At 34.5% G+C, this 20900-nt stretch overlaps 1 protein-coding gene across 12 annotated transcripts in view; it reads left to right on the top strand.

The window, feature by feature from the left end:
• STXBP5 (syntaxin binding protein 5) overlaps nucleotides 1-20900 on the top strand; it is a 165362-nt gene that overhangs the window by 105090 nt on the left and 39372 nt on the right. For 5 of the 12 annotated variants that reach the window (XR_009543732.1, XR_009543733.1, XM_060167218.1 and 2 more), the window contains 4 exons: nucleotides 1505-1624; nucleotides 6319-6384; nucleotides 10814-10873; nucleotides 10976-11023. Coding sequence is in view for 10 of the 12 variants with exons in the window: in XM_060167218.1 (XP_060023201.1) it covers nucleotides 1505-1624; nucleotides 6319-6384; nucleotides 10814-10873; nucleotides 10976-11023 (294 nt within the window). In the remaining 2 variants the exon portion in view is untranslated. The remainder of the gene's footprint in view (nucleotides 1-1504; nucleotides 1625-6318; nucleotides 6385-10813; nucleotides 10874-10975; nucleotides 11024-20900) is intronic. The other 7 variants (XM_060167219.1, XM_060167223.1, XM_060167220.1 and 4 more) reach the window with 6 other exon arrangements.

Raw genomic sequence — 20900 nt, 5'->3', positions numbered from 1 at the left:
GGCCCATGGCCCACTGCCTGTTTTTGAAGTACAGTTTTATTAGAGCAGCACCATGCTAATTCGCTTAGGTGTTATCTATGGCTGCTTTTGTGCTTCAACGTTAGAGCTGAGTAGTTGTGACAAATTGGCCCCAAAACCCAATCTGGACCTTCACAGAAAACATTTGCCAACTCCTGGATTAAAGCATGGTACCTAGTGGGTCGGTTTGTGGCCTGATACTAATTTGATGTAGTGTGCCTCAGTTAGTGGATACGTAATACTGAATAACATATGATTATGCTTTGTTCAACATTTTAAGTAGTTAATTAAACTTACTGTTTAAACAATTGAAAGAGAAGGTGTGCTTATTTTTGCTGTTTAAAGGATAACTAATACATTTGATGGCAGAATAAAAACCCCAAAGGTAATTATAGGTAGAAATCATAAGCTTAAACCAGGGAAATGAAGTTTATCAGCAATAAATGTTAAGTCCTGTGTTTAGATTATAAAGATACTTACATGTATACAGAACAAAAAACTGGCTCAGGCAGTTCATGTGAACATGCTTGGAGGTTTCGTTGTTAGTTTAGGCAGATTTGTGTTAAATCTCAGCCCTCTTTTTATGTGTGTTATATTAGAGAAGATGCTACTCTGAGGCTCAGAGTCCTCAAAATGGGGGTGATCACCTCATAAAGTTAGTGTAGTTATTAAGTGAAAGGGCATATGTAATGTGCCTCATCTTGTGACTGGAATATTGTTGGCGTTCAAGTGGTTGTTCTGTTACCACAACTTAAGGTATGCCAATAATATGACATAACTGCTGAATGTACTAGTGTGAGAGATACAGAAGATTTTAAGTTATCCATTTATATTGTATTTCTTCCTCTTTTTAAAGCAGGCTATAGAGAAAACAATTTGGGGCCCAAATGTACTCAAGAACTTCTGGCCAGTAAAATACCTATTACAATGACAATGAAATTGACTGTCTCTAGACGTAATTAGGTGTTTGTCACTGAATAAGATACCTGAAACACTCAGTGCCTCAGTTTCTTCTTCTGTAAAATGAGGATAATGCTGTCTACCTCATTCGCTTCAGTGAGAGTTAAATGTGTCAAGAACTTTGTAATTGTCGTTTATTACCAGCTAGCTAATTGGATTGGGATACATTTGAGCAAAACCTAGATAACTGTATTGCTAGGAATATTGCTTGAAGGGATTCTGGCAGCAACAGAGAAAATGGATTAGATTATATGCTATGAAATCCTTTCATATATATTCATTCAGTTATTCAACAAATATTTATTGAGCACCTACTATGTGCTATGCACTGTTACAGGTAATAAAACAGACAAAAATCTCTGTCCTCATAGAACTCACATTATACTGGAAAAGACAGAAGTTTTAAAAGATAGCTAATGTACAGTAAGTTGCATAATAGTGCCAAAGGGAAAAATAATTAAATGAGGGGCATTTGAAATATCAGTGACAAGGGTGTTACATTCTAAATAAAATATCTTGAGCAAAGATTTAAAGGAGACAGCTGTTTTCCGTGACGATGTCTGTAGAGAGAACATTTCAAGCAGAGAAGAGCAAGTACAGTGGCTCAGAAGCAGTGTAACTGGTGAGTTCAAGGTTACAGTGAACAGTAAGTGTGGCTGAAGTAGGGAGAGTGAGGGAGATGGAGAAGTACGTGGAAGGAGAGGAAATAAAGTCAGAGAGGATACACCATAGCCACATAATATATACCACAGTCATATACCATAGGATCATATACATCAGCCAGTCATGTGGAGCTGGACTTCGGCTTTTACCCTAAGTCAGACAGAAGGCACGGAAGGGGTTGTTAGCTCACTCAGTAATTTAATATCTAAATTAAATTATCACTATCACACTCTTTAATTTAGCTTCTTAAATGTTTCTTCCTAGGCTATTTTAAGAATGGGAATTATATCTCATACTACATTTTTATAGAGTTTAATAGCAGTTGACAAAATACCAAAGGCTTTAAATTTCAAAATTTACTTAGTACCAGGCTCATTGTAATACTGGACTATATAATCACTACTATTTATTTATTTACTTAATTGAGGTATGATTTACATGTAATGTTATATTAGTCTCAGGTATACAATATGATGATTTGATATTTGTATACAGTGCAGAATGATTGCCACGGTAAGTCTAGTTAACAACCGTCACCTTACGTAGTTTAAAAAATTTTTTTTCTTGTGATAAGAACTTTTAAGATCTACTCTCTTAGCAACTTTGAAATATGCAATACAGTGTTATTAACTGTGGTCATCATGGTATTCATTACATCTACATAGCTTATTTATTTTATAACTCGATGTTTCTACCTTTTGACCCCCTTCACCCATTTCTCCTCCCATCCCCTGCCACCTCTGGCAACCATCCATCTTTTTAGATTCCACATATAAGTGAAATTATATGGTATTTGTCTTTCTCTGCCTGACTTACTTCATTGAGCATAATGCCCTCAAGGTCCATCCACATTGTCACAAATGGCAAAATTTCATTCATTTTTATGGCTGAATAATATTCCATTGTATATGTATAACTCATTTTTTCGTCCGTGCATCCACCAGTGGACACTTAGATTGTTTCTATATATCACTACTGTTTAAACACCTGCTATCTTAGTGTTTTATCAAGAAAAAGTTTATTTATATATACAGATATTTTGTCAGAGATTAATAAATGCATACCTGTAATTACATATGTCATCTTAGAACTGTAAAGACTAGTTTTATTATTTATTTTCCAAAATCTTTAGTGTGATGAAAGTTGAAAAAAAAAGAAAAAAACTACTTGTTGTCATTCAAAAGCTTCCTATCCAATGAAGACAAATAATATATAGTTCAAAATAGAAAACACTCCTCATAAACCCAATTCAGTACTCAGTGTTCTCTAAATGTTACTGTAAGAGCTTTCTTAGGGACTGTAGAGGTTGTGACGTCATAAATTTTACCAGAGGAATAGAAAAGCAGATACTGGTCATATGTGCACATATGTCGATATCAGACCCGACAACTTCTGAGGCCTAGTCATGCAGCCTCTTGTCTGTTTCCCAGCTATCCCAAGCTCCTGGTGTGTGTTTATTTGTAATTTTTAAATACTTTGGAAGAATTCTTTTCATTTCTATCTCCAAGCAAATTAATTTCCATATTGTTTACTTGGCATTTTGCCATGTCTTATAGTTTTTGTCTATAGCGTAAAATACCTTGCTAGGATTTCTCCTAAGAATTGAGGCCATCCTATAAGATAGATTAGTTTTATATGATTCATATATATCTGAGAAAAGAAAGTATTTCTTCAGAGCTCTTTTAAAAATGTGATAGTATAGTTTTTAAGAGTTATAGCCCCAGAAGAAAAGTAATGTGCAGTACAGGCATACATCTGAGATATTGCAGGTTCAGTTCCAGACCACCACATTAAAGCAAATGTGGCAATAGAGCGAGTAACATGTATTTTTTGGTTTTCCAGTGCATATAAAAGTTATGTTTACACTATACGGTAGTCTGTTAAGTGTGCAGTAGCATTATGTCTAAAAAAACACAATGTACTGACCTTGATTTTAAAATACTTCATTGCTAAAAAATCTAACAAACCATTATCTGAGCTGTTAGCAGGTCATAACCTTTCTGCTGGTGGAGGGTCTTGCCTCAGTGTCAAAGGCTGCTCACTGGTCAGGGCAGTGGTTGCCGAAGGCTGGGGTGGGTATGGTAACTTCTTAAAATAAGACAACAGTGACGTGTGCTGCATCGATTGGCTCTTCCTGTCACGATTTTACTCACAATCGAACCCTCTCAAACCCTGCCGCTACTTTATCAACTAAGTTTAGGTAATATTCTAAATCCTTTGTTCTCATTTCAACAGTCTTCCCAGCATCTTCACCAGGGGTAGATTTCATCTCAAGAAACCAGTTTCTTTGTTCATCCATAAGAAGCAGCTCCTCGTCTGTTAAAGTTTTATCATGAGATTGTAGCAATTCGGTCCCATCTTCGGACTCCCTTTCTAATTCTAGTTCTCGTGCTGTTTCCACCACATCTGCAGTTACCTCCACTAAAGTCTTGAACTTCTCAAAGTCAAACATGAGGGTTGGAATCAACTTCTTCCAAATTCCTGTTAATGTTGGTATTTCAGCCTCTTCCCATGAAATCACAAATGTTCTTAATGGTATCTAGAATGGTGAATCCTTTCCATATGGTTTTCAATTGACTTTGCTCAGATCCATCAGAGGAATCGCTATCTATGGCAGCTATAGCCTTACAACATGACAGAAATATATGTAAAATGTATATATATATATATAGTATATATTTTTTAAATATATAATATTATTTAAGAAATATAATAAAATGTGAAAGTTGAAATTACTCCTTGATCCATGAGCTGCAGAACGGATGTTGTGTTGGCAGCCATGAAAGCAACATTAATCTCATAGTACATTTCTATCAGAGCTTTTGGGTAACCAGGTACATTGTCAATAAGCAGTAATATTTTGAAAGGAATCTTTTCTTCTGAACAGTAGATCTCAACAGTGGGCCTAAAAGATTTCATAAGCCATGTTATAAACAGAAGTATTGTCATTCAGGCTTTGTTGTTCCATGTATAGAGCATAGGCAGAGTAGATTTAACATAATTCTTAAGGTTCCTAGGATTCTTCAGAATGGTAAATGAGCATTGGCTTCAATTTCAAGTCACCAGCTGCATAACCCCTAACAAGAGAGTCATCCTGTCCTTTGAAGCTTTGAAGCCAGGCATTAACTTCTCCTCTCTAGCTATGCACGTCCTAGATGGCATCTTCCAACAGAAGGCTGTTTCAGTTACATTGAAAATCTATTGTCTGGTATAGCCACCCTCATTAATTATCTTACTGGATCTTCTGGATAACTTGCTGCAGCTTCTACATCAGCCCTTGCTGCTTCACTCTGCCCTTTTATGTTATGGAGAGGGCTTCTTTCCTTAAACGTCATGAACCAACCTCTGCCAGCTTCAAACTTTCCTGCAGCTTCCCCACCTCTCTCAGTCTTCATAGAAATGAAGAGAGTTAGGGCCTTCCTCTGGATTAGGTTTTGGATTAAGGGAATGTGGTGGCTGATTTGATCTTCTATCCAAACCACTGAAACTTTCTCCATATCAGCATTAAGGCTGTTTCACTTTATCATGCATGTGTTCACTGGCGTAGCACGTCTAACTTCCTTCAAGAACTTTTCCTTTGCAGTCACAACTTGGCTAACTATTTGGCTCAAGAGGCCTAGCTTTGAGCCTGTCTGGGCTTTTGACATGCCTTCCTCACCAAGCTTAATTATTTCTCATTTTGGATTTAAAGAGAAAGGGGAGCGACTGACTGACTCTTCCTTTCACTTGAACACTTAGAGGTCACTGTAGGGTTATCAACTGATCTACTTTCAATATTATGTCTCAGGGAATAGGGAGGCCTTAGGAGAGGGAGAGGAATGGGGGAAGGGCGGGTCAGTGGAGCAGTCAGAACACACACATTTATCAACTGAGTTTGCTATCTTACATGAGCGTGGTTCATGGTGCCCCAAAACAATTAAAATAGTAACATCAAAGATCACCGATCACAGATCACCGTAACAAATGTAATATTTCAGACTTTTTTATTATTATTTTTAGAATTACTGAGATGTGACATAGAGACACGAAGTGAGTAAACGCTGTTGAAAACAATGGTGCTGTAGGCTTTCTCAGTGCAGGGTTGCCACAGCCTTCAATTTGTAAAAAAAATGCAATACAAGCAAAGTGAAAAGTGCAGTAAAAACAAGGTATGCTTGTATTTTAAATATTGCAAACTTGGAAGCACACAATATTTTAATTATTATTCAGTGATATTTAAGGGAGGTACTTGAGATATACTTAGGGGAAACCACTTTGGGGTTTGAGTTGAGAGTCCATATGATGTAAAAGTCACCAAATTTATTACCAAGTATTTATTCTCCTTCAAGTGAAATCCAATAAGAAGTATGTACGTCATATGCCCTCAAATTGCCGACTTTAAACAAAATCCTGTGTTATATCTAACGTCCCTGAAAAATAGCAAATTATCTCTTTTGGAAATTGTTTCTTATTTGTTTAACTGATGACTGCTGTGTTAGTTTGAGGTGTTTTAATATCAGAATACTCCTATATTCTGATCTCAAAACTAATGAGCATAGTATCAATGCCAGCGTAGTCTGCTAACCTGCTGGGGTTTTTTTTTTTAATGGGCTGTCATTAAATACATACTGTAAATAGGAGGTAAAACTGCACTTACATACACTTGTGGTGTGATTTGGTTTTGGTTTTGTTTTTTAGCAGGTCTGTGCGATATTAGTGAAGGGACTGTAGCTCCAGAAGATCGCTGCAAATCTCCAACTTCTGGTAATTTGCTTTTTATTTTATTAATAATTATAATTCTACAAAAAATACAGCTTGTCAAATTTGTACAGATAAGCGTTTAAAACACACCTACAGGGAACTTCTGTGTCACATATTTATTCTTAAAATCATAACTATTCTTTGCATTCTCATTAAGTGAAAAGAAATGCATTAGATAAAAATCTACAGCTACTACCTGTTAAGAGTCGTGTAACTGTTTACTTAGCTTCTAATATTTACACTTTTTTGGGAAAACGTATTTTACTTCTTACCATTGGATCGAAGGTTTCGTCATCTACAGTTTTTGTCTTTGCTGTCAGCATGCCTGGAGTCATCTGGTAGAATAGTGCTCTAATCCATGAATAATGTTCACCTAAATGTTATGAAAGATTTTTAACACTTATCTAATGGTGACCGTGGACAGTTAGAATAATTGTAGACTAGTTACATTTGATTTTGATCAAAGTAATATGAGATATAATTTTATAGCTGTATTAAAGCATTTGTCCTTTCTTATCCGTATATTAGTCTTATGTAACCTATGTATGTATTAATATTTCAGAGTAACATTACTTTTTGAGTCCCCGTACAATTAAGAGGATCCTGAATTCACTATTTTTTTTAGTGGATTGAAACTTTGCTAAAATTTAATAAGGTTAACTTCATAATTTTAACTGACAGATTTATTAAATCATTCTGGCTGGGAATTTTCATCAGCTTTCTACTGGAAAGATTGTTCTTAACAGAAAGTAACACTGTTCTTAGACAGATTTTGATCCTTGCGTAGGTAGTTCTACATCAGAAATAATTTTAAGAATGGGGAAAATTGAGAGGTGCATTTTACTTTACTCCCTCATATTTCAGTTTACCATTCTGTTAGATCTAGGACCAATAGATCTTTTGTGAGGTTTTCTTTTTAAAATTGCATTTTCCTGATATTGCTCAAGTTAATCATTTCTTTTCTTAAAATATATGCACCTTCTGGTTTTCTTAATATTCAAATTTCATATTTAAGTACACTCATTACACCAATAAAACATGGAATACAGGAATCACTCATATCATTAGCACCTAATATTAAGCCTGAACGTTGGTAGAATAACATTGAACAAGTAATATGGAGCAATACGTACTTCCCATCTCACAGGACTAGAGTTATTTCTGAATATGATTTAGAATTATAATATCTCTTAATTATTACTGTTCTTCCTCCAACCATATACAGTACTGTTCTGATGTTCTCACCTTCCCTAAAGGCCATATGAATGCACTTGTCAATATGTTAAGACTATAGGCCACATTTGATAACTTGGACATGTGATATATTGTCTTTCAATATATTAAATGACTATCAAATGTGTTTTAACAAGATTCAGCCCAAATAAATTAATACTCCTTTTCACCCTAAGTCAGACTTTCAATAGGTGTATATTTCTAGCAATTTGGGATAACCCAACGAGAGGTAATTGTAGATAAATATGTAAGTACACTTCAGTATAATTATTCAATAGATAAATATAAAAGATGCATACTGGTAAAAACCCTCCAGATTCTCTCTGGTACCAGAGAAACTCAGACATCATTCAACATTTTCAAATATACTGTGCTCTTTGGTTCACATGAAAAGAAAATATAGTTTTAACGTGCAGAAATATGTATGACACCAGGCATCCTTTTAGGTGAATTTTAAATACAAAGGAAAAATTGTGACCTCAGAAATCATTGATAAATCACAAATTCTCATCTTTAGATATAACCTCTTAGTTTATTTAGTTTAGTCTTTGATTATGCTCTGAAAGAGCGAAGAGTTATATTCATTCATGCATATCAGAAGACTGCTTTTACAAAAAACAGACCACACTTTGGTAGACAACAGTTGTACCTAAAACATGTTTCATATACCGGGAGATGGATGTCAGTCATACATAAGTACTAAGAACTACCATAGAAACTAAAATAAAGCTCTGGAAATAGTTGCTAGAAAACAATGTTTGTGTTTATGAGAGAAGAAATGTATAAAAAGTGGGTTGGGAGTTCAACTGAATTCCTAATACATACTAAGAAGAGGACCTCTATTATAAAAATGAAAAGTAACCATATGCCCTTTATCAAAACCAATATGTTCATTTGAAATAATACGTATAATTGAAGAGAAACTTTTCTGAAAAGCTTTTAAAGCCCGTAATCAAGATTTGTGATCTGAACAGTTTAGCCAACTGATATCAAAGCTCTATTCAAAAATCATCCTGAGAAAATCCAAGTTATGAATATAGTTTTCCCTTTCCATTTATCTTTAAATAAACCAACAATCTCTCTGAAATAGAAAATTAATTCTGCCATCCTGAATTAACATAGAAAATTATTTCTGCCATCTTCATTTGATCTTTATTTCCAAGAACTCAGATTGCTTCACTGAGCACTTCTCTAATGTTGGGATATATTTTAGTGCTGCTTCCAAAATTTATGTGTGTGTGTATGTATGTATGTATGTGTGTATATGGATATATACATTTCAAATTGAAGAAAACCCAAGGCCACATACCATGAGATGGTGCCCTCAGGAGTTTCTGTGTACCCTAGAAAAAAACGAAAGCTGTGTGTATTTTCGTGTGTTTATTTAATCTAAATTTTAAAATATATTCAAGTAGGAAATGCTAAAAACATTTTTGGAACTTCTTCATGAGCTGTCACAGAAGTTATTACAACTGGTAGTAGGCATTTTCAGTTCAGGGAAAAATATATCTGCTTCTTTTATTCAAATTTACAGCTTATGTTGCCTATTTTTATGTTAGAAATACTGGGCATTTTTAGAATTTTATATTCGTGTTCAGATATGCTATCTTGCTATTAGTCTGATATGAAATATATCAAATAAAACAAGTGTTAATAAATATTTGTACATCCATGTGGTTATGTAGTATCAGAGATGAATAATATTTTAAAGTATATGTAACATCTTCTCATAACCATTATCTTCTTTAAATCTGAATTATATTATGGGAAAAAGGAGTGTACCCTATTTCTATTCCTGAAAATGTTGCTGAGCTCAGTGTTACTTATGTCATATTTTTTGATATAGGATTTATGAGGATCTATAAATGCTATTTAGCAAAAATAACATAGTTTTAAAAGAGCAATTTTTATAAGACTGTTTTAGAAGTAATCGGATCCTGCCAATGTTGACAGGCTTTACTCGGTCTGAGAAGAGACTTCAAGGATGTTTTCCACCTGGCCACAGAAAGAAAGTACGATTTTGTGGGGGAAGGTCAAATTTTGACCTTATTTGTGAAGGCTCAGTAGTTTCACTGTGATAAAAAAAGGAATCAGCATAGAAAAACCATTTTATTTACTTCCAGTTATGTTCTAGCAGAAAAGCTATATTCGTTCAGCAAATGTTTACTTAGAGATTCCTACATGAAGGGCACTCCACTGAGTCCAAAAGAGATGCAAATATCAATCACATAGAGTCCCAGCTTCTCAGTTCAGTTCAGTGGGAAAGGTCAGGTGTATGTAAACTTAAAATATAAGGCGTTAAGTGATTAACATAAGAGAAGTAATAGGTGAACTTTTATAGGAATTCAAAGAAGGGGAGGTGATTTATAGCTGGAGAGATGGTGAAAATTTTAATGGGTGAGATATCATTTGAAATGTGTTACAAAGATAGGTAGTTTGACTCTAATAATAAAGTCAACTAGAATACTACTTAGGATTCCCTTTATAATAAAAAGTTTGTGTTAGAAATTAAAGAAATACAATGAAAATTAGGAACATCTTTTTAAGGAAAAAGGACTAAAATCTTAATTATAAAAATATTAGATAAACGTATTGAAAGTCACAGTTGAAATAAAATATTTCTTACCTCATTAAATTTAAGTAAATATTTGAACATATCTAAAATTATAAGTATCATCCTCAGTATTTTAAAGACCTCTATGGTACTAGTAGAATTTATATATGATTTTAAAGTTTGTATCTAGAAAGCTAACTCTAAAATAAACTTTACCAGTATAGTACTTATACAGGACTCTAAGTGCTACTAGATAAACCTTATTCGGTTAACTAATATCAAGAATTTTTATGTTTTCTTTCAGAAACAGATAACTTCTTATATTTTTCTTTATCTGTTCTCTAACTTATAATATATACCAAGATTTTGCCAAATGGTTGTAACTTTTGGAAAAATTATTATACATTAGGGTTAATATTTATACATACTAGAGATTGGTCGACGAAAGATAATGCACTACTGATTGCTGTTCTTACTGTAATATTATAAGAATTATTATTAACTATATACATGATATTTTCTTCTGGCCAGTAGTATGGGAACTTGTTTTAAGGGTTACCAGATTACTTTGTACTTTTCCCTGTGACAACTCAGCGTTTGTGACTGACTATGTGCCTGTTCCTTCCATTGTCTTCATTTGTGTAGGTTCTTCATCACCACACAATTCAGATGATCAACAAAAAGTGAATAATTTTATAGAAAAGGGTATAGTATCTTTATTTTACAGTATTTTCTTTTAATTACATTTAATTCATGTAGTTTACTTTGAATAGATTTTGACATTTTGTATCAAAATATTATTTTCAGTGAAGATCAAAAGCAGAAAGTTTTCCAAGATGGTAGCCAGTGATATAGGTAGGAAATAGACATTTCTATTTTGTTTCTAATCCTTGCTATTTGCAATGCTAACTCAATACCAGAAAATTATCTAATGCATTGCATTTTGTATATATTAATTTGTTATTCCTATGCTAAACAATCATCTCCTGGGCTGTGTTTCTTCTAAACTCATTGGGGCAATAATTATTAAAAATCAGTTAAACTGGGGTTGCAGTTCTTCCTCTGACTTAACAGTGAGAATTGTTCTATTAATTTTTATTTTTGCTTTATTTTAAAATAAAACAGGGTTCAATTTATGCCATATGTAGTACAGTTTTATACTCCAAAGTTTTGAAATTTTTTTCTTTATAGTTTTACTTGTATTTTTTCCTACCTGTCTTCTATCCTCACATTATCCAGACTCCAGATTTCAAGGAAGTGGTTCTTTAAAATATTGACTTGTAGTCCGTAATCTGTACTACCCTTGGGTTAAATGGGAATTTTCTACCACTCCTTCCCCCCAAGTAAAAATGAGTGCTACTTTGAAATTAATTACTCAGTCCAAGATTTTCAGAGTTTCAAACCGGGGGATAAAATATATAATTAAACTTCAGGGACATAATCAAACTAGGGTTTTTTAGTCATAAAAATTTGAATTTTGTCTGAGGATTTTTTGTGTGTATGTGTGTGTGGTACGCGGGCCTCTCACTGCTGTGGCCTCTCCCGTTGCGGAGCACAGGCTCCGGACGCACAGGCTCAGCGGCCATGGCTCACGGGCGTAGCCGCTCCGCGGCATGTGGGATCCTCCTGGACCGGGGCACGAACCCGTGTCCCCTGCATCGGCAGGCGGACTCCCAACCACTGCGCCACCAGGGAAGCCCTGTCTGAAGATTTTTACAAGCCTGAGAAACACCATTTTACTAAAAGAGAATACGTTTAATCTTTGATGTAAATCCAAAAATTTATTACACTGTTAACATATTACTTATTTCCCCCGAAACTCCCACAATTCATTGAATTGTCTTAAATTAGATGAATTTCTAGGCAGCTGGAATAGATTTACATTTTTTCAACTGATAAAGTTTACTATGTGGTAAATTTCTAAAATTCTTAGAAGTAGCATCCATATTGTTTGCATGTTGTAAATTGAACCCTGTTTAGTCATATTAACATTGGCAGACTTTTAGCACCTCTGGTCATTTTCTGAATAACGTGGTTTATTCTTGGGCAAAGGGCTCTTCATTTATGGAGTATCAATTATTTATCTGTTTGTATTTGTGGTACTTTAGTGAATCATTTGGTAACATTTAAATCACTTTCATTATCTACGAGCACTACTGCATACTTCTTTTTCAACCAATTTCCTTTTTAGTATATACTATCTTAATAGTACTTTAGAGGTTCTTTTACTGTCATGTAATGTAAAAAGTTAGAAGGGACTTTTCTACGTATAATTTATCAAAGAACTTGTAGAATTTAATTACCTAGGAATTTTACCTTGCATGAAAGTTACTTTGTACATAATTAAATTTTTCAAATAATTTATCTATTTGATTTTCGATCCTGGGGTTATGTTTGCTTTGTTAAATGTTTTGACTCACTTTCCTTTTTTTTCTGGGTTATGAATAGAATATGAAACATGGAATATCTGAGTGTGATTATTTGAAAGACTTTAATAAATTTCTTAGGACTGAGAACATTATTGGAAGGATAGTTCTTTGGTAACATAAAAAAGAAAGCAAGAATGTTACCAGCAAGTTTTTTTGTCATGCCACTTTCTGTAGTTATATTTTTGGGGAAACATTAACTTTATTCAACTTTTCAAACTTATGTTAGCTATACAGTTATGAATAATTATTTTTCATCTCCAGAAACCACTTTTATATCTCCTATTTTATATATAATTTTAAATGTTTTCAGTTGGAATCTTTCAGTATTTTTTTTGAAGTATAATTGACTTAACAATATTATAATAGGTTCAGGTGTACAACATAGTGATTCAGTATTTTTATACATTACCTACCATACAAAGTTATAGTATTTGTGACTGTATTCCCTGTGCTATACATTACATCCCTGTGACTGACTTACTTTATAACTGGTAGTTTTTTAATTCCAACATATATCCCAAGGTATATAGAAGGCAAGCTTACTTCTCAATTTTTTCTTCATTCAGATGGAGACTATGCCATTTTAGATTGTAAAGTTTTTTCAGTTTAAAAAAAACCAGTTTATCTCCCTACATTAGTGTCTAGTTTCGTAATAAGACTTAGCATAAAATATGCTACTGAAAAACACATAAAATGTCAATGAAACATTGGGAAAAAATTCATAAAATCTCCTAAAGACCTCTCTCTTTTTCTATCAATACTTAAAGCTTAATAGTATCAAATGTGCTAGGACTCCTTGAGCGTTCTGACCTCACTACGTTCCCTATCATCCAATCCCATACTTGCTCTAAAGGATCCTGAACCTCATAAAATTATCACCTTGTTCTTCCTCAATCTACAGACATTTATTGCTTTAGCTTAGGCAGTTATGCTGTGACCTAATAAGGGAAGGCATAAGAATTAAGCCTCGAACCTCCAAGATCATCACTGGTGAAAGAACGACCTTATGTGGAAGGCTGACAGAATGTATTGGCTCTGAAGTTTTGTCCCTAAGTTTCACTTACACTTTGAAAGTAACTGCTGCTTGTGTCATATCAGAGAGGATGGGGCCAGGGGGTGTACAGGATGTCATTCTCACTTTAACAATCTGACCCAACCGTGGAAAATCAACTGTTTTTTGCTGCCTGACAGTACAGCTGAAATAGCTGAGACAGTAACAATTTTTTAAAAATATACTTAACAATTACAATTTTCCTAGCACACTGTAGCAACCATTTATAAATATTTTTTTCTTATTTAATCCACTCAGTAACCTCAGTTAGCTACTTACTGTTATTTCCCTGTTTCACAGATGAGGACACTAAGAGTTAAAGAGTATGTAGAGTATCTATTGGTTACACAGCTAGCAAATGTCAGAGCCGTGATTTATACTGAGCTTGTCCAACTCCACTGTTTGTCCTCTTCAACAATATCCTGTATTACCTCTTAAGAAGATTTACTGAAGGCTGTAAGGATTCAAAAACAAATCTGTTGTGTGATTTGAAACTAGATAATCTGGCTCTGACCCTGTTCTATCTACATGGTAACCTGGAAAAAAGGTGGCTCATGTTAAATTCTGTCCAGGCACTAGGTCATGGGGGCCATCATGGTACCCATCATGCAAATATAATATGCAGTGCCTGGAAGTCTACCTTCCTCAAAGAGCAGACTCAAGTGAAAGTAAATAGAGTGGACAGTAGGGTTCCCGAACCCATCTACCCAAAGCCTGGCTTCATTGTTTGTTTCCTGACCAACAGCTAACTCAGGTAAACGATACTGACAATGACTTCATTGTTCGTGCATAAGAATAGCAGCCTAAAAAGACATAACTTTAGTCTTGTGAATTTAACAGTAAAAATATAGCATAGTATAATGCAACTGCAGCATCCCTATGCATGTAATACACATATAGTGATTTGTTTTGCCTGTTCATACCTTATGAATAATTTTTGTTAGTAAAATCTTAATGGCCAACATTTCCAAAATCAATAACTTTCCTGTAGTTAGTTAGCAATTTCTGTAAATCATTTAGAAAATAAGATTGCTTATCAATTTTTTATTTGTTCATTATTTATATTTTATAAAATTTCAGAAATATGTAAAGCTTTTTATTATTCTAAGTTTATATAAAAATAGTCCTAAAATATGTATCTTTGTTAAAGTATTAAACAAATTTTTCATGATATGAATAAAATATGGTCCAGATGTTAGCATTGTTTGGTAGATCTTCAAATTACACGATTAAACTTCTCTAAAGATCATTCTATTTCATTATGAGTCTATTTCAGTCTGAAAGTAGATTTCTAGCTGGATTCTATAGTCTACAACCCTGCCCATGCCCCATTTTATTACTAATTTTCATATAGAAGGAATGATTACATGAAACTGTGAGGGGGAAATACTACTGGAGATGAAAGAATAAAGATTCAAAAGTATGGTGACTTAATTAGTGCTGTGCCAAAACAAACAGAATAATAGCTCTATTTTTTCTTAATTGGGGTGTAGTTGCTTTACAGTGCTGTGCTAGCTTCTGCTGCACAGCGAAGTGAATCAGCCATACGTATATATGTATCCCCTCTTTTCTGGATTTCCTTCCCATTTAGGTCATCAGAGAGCATTAAGTAGAGTTCCCTGTGCTATACAGCAGTTCTCATTAGTTATCTGTTTTATACATAGTAGTGTATATATGTCAATCCCAATCTCCCAATTCATCCCATCCCAGTAGCTCTATTTAATGGACACCTCCTAAGTTCTAGATATTATACTAGATATTTGTCATATGATATTTATTAATATAGGAAAGATAATACCTCCAGGGCCCTTTTTATGTCTCAAATTTTTGAATTAGCAGTTACTTGGGGAACAATTAATTTTCTTTCTTAGCAAAAACTGAAGTAATTTTTGAAGTCTACTTAAATGAAGATAATGTCCAAGTGCTGTTTTCATGAGTTCTCCTATACATGAGTCCCAATGATCCCTTTTTCATATTAAAGTGTTCTAACAGACTTAAATCTGTTCTGAACCATTATATTCTAAATCACTAACTTATTAAATCCTACAGTTTTAAAGCAGCTCAAGCCCCTTTATTTTTCAAGAAAAAAAATTGAGCCTATCCAAAGAAATATCCCATGATCATGACTTAGTCAAGATCAGAATCCTGGTCTGTTCACTATACACTGTAGCATGTCACTGCTCTCATAGTGTATGGTCTCTTCTTGTGCTGTCTTCCCAATTCTTTTATATTTACAATTCGAAAAATAAGTTCTCAGAGGTTTATTTGGAGTTCGCCATATGAATTTGAAAAGGTTTGTATGAAATTAAATAGAATTTTAAGTTTTAAAATTATTCTAATTCATTATAAAACAAATTAGTACTGATATTTCTAGTTTATATTCCCCAATATTCAACCCAAAATGTGGCTGCTACATCTATAGAAGTTCATCTTTACATTTAATCCACAATGTGGCTACTGAAAGAACAGAAGCTCATCTTGAAAGAGAAGATGAGTCAAGTGTGCAGTAATACCGTTTTTACAGGTAACTTTAATATTTTCCACTTTGAAAAAAGCATATTACTTTTTTTTTATATCTTAATTGGAGTATAATTGCTTTACCATGGTGTGTTAGTTTCTGCTTTATAACAAACTGAATAAGTTCTACATATATATATGTTCCCATATCTCTTCCCTCTTCCGTCTCCCTCCCTCCCACCCTCCCTATCCCACCCCTCTAGGTGGTCACAAAGCACCTAACTGATCTCCCTGTGCTATGTGGCTGCTTCCCACTAGCTATCTACTTTACGTTTGGTAGTGTATATATGTCCATGCCTCTCTCTCGCTTTGTCACAGCTTACCCTTCCCCCTCCCCATATCCTCAAGTCCATTCTGTAGTAGGTCTGTGTCTTTATTCCTGTCTTACCCCTAGGTTCTTCATGATATTTATTTTTTATTAAATTCCATATATATGCGTTAGCATACGGTAATTGTCTTTCTCTTTCTGACTTACTTCACTCTGTATGACAGACTCTAGATCTATCCACCTCATTACAAATAGCTCAATTTGATTTCTTTTTATGGCTGAGTAATATTCCATTGTATATATGTGCACATCTTCTTTATCCATTCATCCGATGATGGACACTTAGGTTGTTTCCATCTCTGCAATAAACATTTGGGTACATGAGTCTTTTTGAATTATGGTTTTCTCAGGGTATATATGCCCAGTAGTGAGATTGCTGTGTCATATGGTAGTTCTATTTGTAGTTTTTTAAGGAACCTCCATACTGTTCTCCACAGTGGCTGTATCAATTTACATTCCCACCAACAGCGCAAGAGGGTTCCCTTTTCTCCACACCCTCTCCAGCATTTATTGTTTCTAGATTTTTTGATGATGGCCATTCTGACTGGTGTGAGATGATATCTCATTGTAGTTTTGATTTGCATTTCTCTAATGATTAGTGATGTTGAGCATTCTTTCATATGTTTGTTGGCAGTCTGTATATCTTCTTTGGAGAAATGTCTGTTTAGGTCTTCTGCCCATTTTTGGATTGGGTTGTTTGTTTTTTTGTTATTGAGCTGCATGAGCTGCTTATAAATTTTGGAGATTAATCCTTTGTCAATTGCTTCATTTGAAAATATTTTCTCCCATTCTGAGGGTTGTCTTTTCATCTTGTTTATGGTTTCCTTTGCTGTGCAAAAGCTTTGAAGTTTCATTAGGTCCCGTTTGTTTGTTTTTGTTTTTATTTCCATTTCTCTAGGAGGTGGGTCAAAAAAGATCTTGCTGTGATTTATGTCATAGAGTGCTCTGCCTAGGTTTTCATCTAAGAGTTTGATAGTGTCTGGCCTTACATTTAGGTCTTTAATCCATTTTGAGTTTATTTTTGTGTATGGTGTTAGGGAGTGATCTAATCTCATACTTTTACAAGTACCTGTCCAGTTTTCCCAGCACCACTTTTTTTTTTTAACATCTTTATTGGGGTATAATTGCTTTATAATGGTGTGTTAGTTTCTGCTTTATAACAAAGTGAATCAGTTATACATATACATATGTTCCCATATCTCTTCCCTCTTGCGTCTCCCTCCCTCCCACCCTCCCTATCACACCCCTCCAGGCAGTCACAAAGCACCGAGCTGATCTCCCTGCCCAGCACCACTTATTGAAGAGGCTGTCCTTTCTTCACTGTACATTCCTGCCTCCTTTATCAAAGATAAGGTGACCATATGTGCGTGGGTTTATCTCTGGACTTTCTATCCTGTTCCATTTATCTATATTTTCTGTTTTTGTGCCAGTACTATACTGTGTTGACTACTGTAGCTTTGTAGTATAGTCTGAAGTCAGGGAGCCTGATTCCTCCAGCTCCGTTTTTCGTTCTCAAGATTGCTTTGGCTGTTCGGGGTCTTTTGTGTTTCCATACATGTGTGAAATTTTTTGTTCTAGTTCTGTGAAAATACCAGTGGTAGTTTCATAGGGATTGCATTGAATCTGTGGATTGCTTTGGGTAGTACAGTCATTTTCACAATGTTGATTCTTCCAATCCAAGAACATGGTATATCTCTCCATCTATTTGTATCATCTTTAATTTCTTTCATCAGTGTCTTATAATTTTCTGCATACAGGTCTTTTGTCTCCTTAGGTAGGTTTATTCCTAGATATTTTATTCATTTTGTTGCAGTGGTAAATGGGAGTGTTTTCTTGATTTCACTTTCAGATTTTTCATCATTAGTGTATAGGAATGCCAGAGATTTCTGTGCATTAATTTTGTATCCTGCTACTTTACCAAATTCATTGATTAGTAGTTTTCTAGTAGCATCTTTAGGATTCTCTATGTATAGTATCACGTCATCTGCAAACAGTGACAGCTTTACTTCTTCTTTTCCAATTTGGATTCCTTTTATTTCCTTTTCTTCTCTGATTGCTGTGGCTAAAACTTCCAAAACTATGTTGAATAAGAGTGGTGAGAGTGGGCAACCTTGTCTTGTTCCTGATCTTAGTGGAAATGCTTTCAGTTTTTCACCATTGAGGACGATGTTAGCTGTGGGTTTGTCATATATGGCCTTTATTATGTTTAGGAAAGTTCCCTCTGTGCCTACTTTCTGCAGGATTTTTATCATAAATGGGTGTTAAATATTGTCAAAAGCTTTCTCTGCATCTATTGAGATGATCATATGGTTTTTCTCCTTCAATTTGTTAATATGGTTTATCACATTGATTGATTTGCATATATTAAAGAATCCTTGCATTACTGGAATAAACCCCACTTGATCATGGTGTATGAGCCTTTTAATGTGCTGTTGGATTCTGTTTGCTAGTATTTTGTTGAGGATTTTTGCATCTATGTTCATCAGTGATATTGGCCTGTAGTTTTCTTTCTTTGTGACATCCTTGTCTGGTTTTGGTATCAAGGTGATGGTGGCCTCGTAGAATGAGTTTGGGAGTGTTCCTCCCTCTGCTATATTTTGGAAGAGTTTGAGAAGGATAGGTGTTAGCTCTTCTGTAAATTTTTGATAGAATTCGCATGTGAAGCCATCTGGTCCTGGGCCTTTGTTTGTTGGAAGAAATTTAATTGCAGTTTCAATTTCAGTGCTTGTGATTGGTCTGTTCATATTTTCTATTTCTTCCTGATTCAGTCTTGGCAGGTTGTGCATTTCTAAGAATTTGTCCATTTCTTCTAAGTTGTCCATTTTATTGGCATAGAGTTGCTTGTAGTAATCTCTCATGATCTTTTGTATTTCTGCAGTGTCAGTTGTTACTTCCCCTTTTTCATTTCTAATTCTATTGATTTGAGTCTTCTCCCTTTTTTTCTTGATGAGTCTGGCTAATGGTTTATCAATTTTGTTTATCTTCTCAAAGAACCAGCTTTTAGTTTTATTGATCTTTGCTATCGTTTCCTTCATTTCTTTTTCATTTATTTCTGATCTGATCTTTATGATTTCTTTCCTTCTTCTAACTTTGGGGTTTTTTTTGTTCTTCGTTCTCTAATTGCTTTAAGTGCAAGGTTAGGTTGTTTATTCGAGATGTTTCCTGTTTCTTAAGATAGGATTGTATTGCTATAAACTTCCCTCTGAGAACTGCTTTGGCTGCATCCCATAGGTTTTGGGTCATCATGTCTCCATTGTCATTTGTTTCTAGGTATTTTTTGATTTCCTCTTTGATTTCTTCAGTGATCACTTCGTTATTAAGTAGTGTATTGTTTAGCCTCCATGTGTTTGTATTTTTTACAGATCTTTTCCTGTAATTGATATCTAGTCTCATAGCGTTGTGGTCGGAAAAGATACTTGATACAATTTCAATTTTCTTAAATTTACGAAGCCTTGATTTGTGACCCAAGATATGGTCTATCCTGGAGAATGTTCCATGAGCACTTGAGAAAAATGTGTATTCTGTTGTTTTTGGTAGGAATGTCCTATGAATATCAATTAAGTCCATCTTGTTTAATGTATCATTTAAAGCTTGTGTTTCCTATTTATTTTCATTTTGGATGATCTGTCCATTGGTGAAAGTGGGGTGTTAAGGTCCCCTACTATGATATGTTACTGTCGATTTCCCCTTTTATGGCTGTTAGTATGTTCCTTATGTATTGAGGTGCTCCTATGTTGGGTGCATAAATATTTACAATTGTTATATCTTCTTCTTGGATCGATCCCTTGATCATTATGTAGTGTCCATCTGTGTCTCTTGTAATTGTCTTTATTTTAAAGTCTATTTTGTCTGATATGAGAATTGCTACTCCAGCTTTCTTTTGGTTTCCATTTGCATGAAATATCGTTTTCCATCCCCTTACTTTCAGTCTGTATGTGTCTCTAGGTCTGAAGTGGGTCTCTTGTAGACAGCAAATATATGGGTCTTGTTTTTGTATCCATTCAGCCAGTCTGTGTCTTTTCGTGGGAGCATTTAGTCCATTTACATTGAAGGTAATTATCGATATGTATATTCCTATTCCCATTTTCTTAATTGTTTTGGGTTCGTTATTGTAGGTCTTTTCCTTCTCTTGTGTTTCTTGCCTAGAGAAGATCCTTTAGCAGTTGTTGTAAAATTGGTTTGGCGGTGCTGAACTCTCTCAGCTTTTGCTTGTCTGTAAAGATTTTAATTTCTCCATCAAATCTTAATGAGATCCTTGCTGGGTAGACTAATCTTGGTTGCAGGTTTTTCTCCTTCATCACTTTCAATATGTCCTGCCAGTCCCTTCTGGCTTGCAGAGTTTCTGCTGAAAGATCAGTGGTTAACCTTATGGGGATTCCCTTGTGTGTTAGTTGTTGTTTTTCCCTT

This window comes from Lagenorhynchus albirostris, chromosome 12 (assembly GCF_949774975.1).
Source record: "Lagenorhynchus albirostris chromosome 12, mLagAlb1.1, whole genome shotgun sequence".
Taxonomy (NCBI): domain Eukaryota; kingdom Metazoa; phylum Chordata; class Mammalia; order Artiodactyla; family Delphinidae; genus Lagenorhynchus; species Lagenorhynchus albirostris.
Note: the sequence above shows the minus strand (reverse complement) of the source record. Positions and strands in the feature narration are given on the sequence as shown.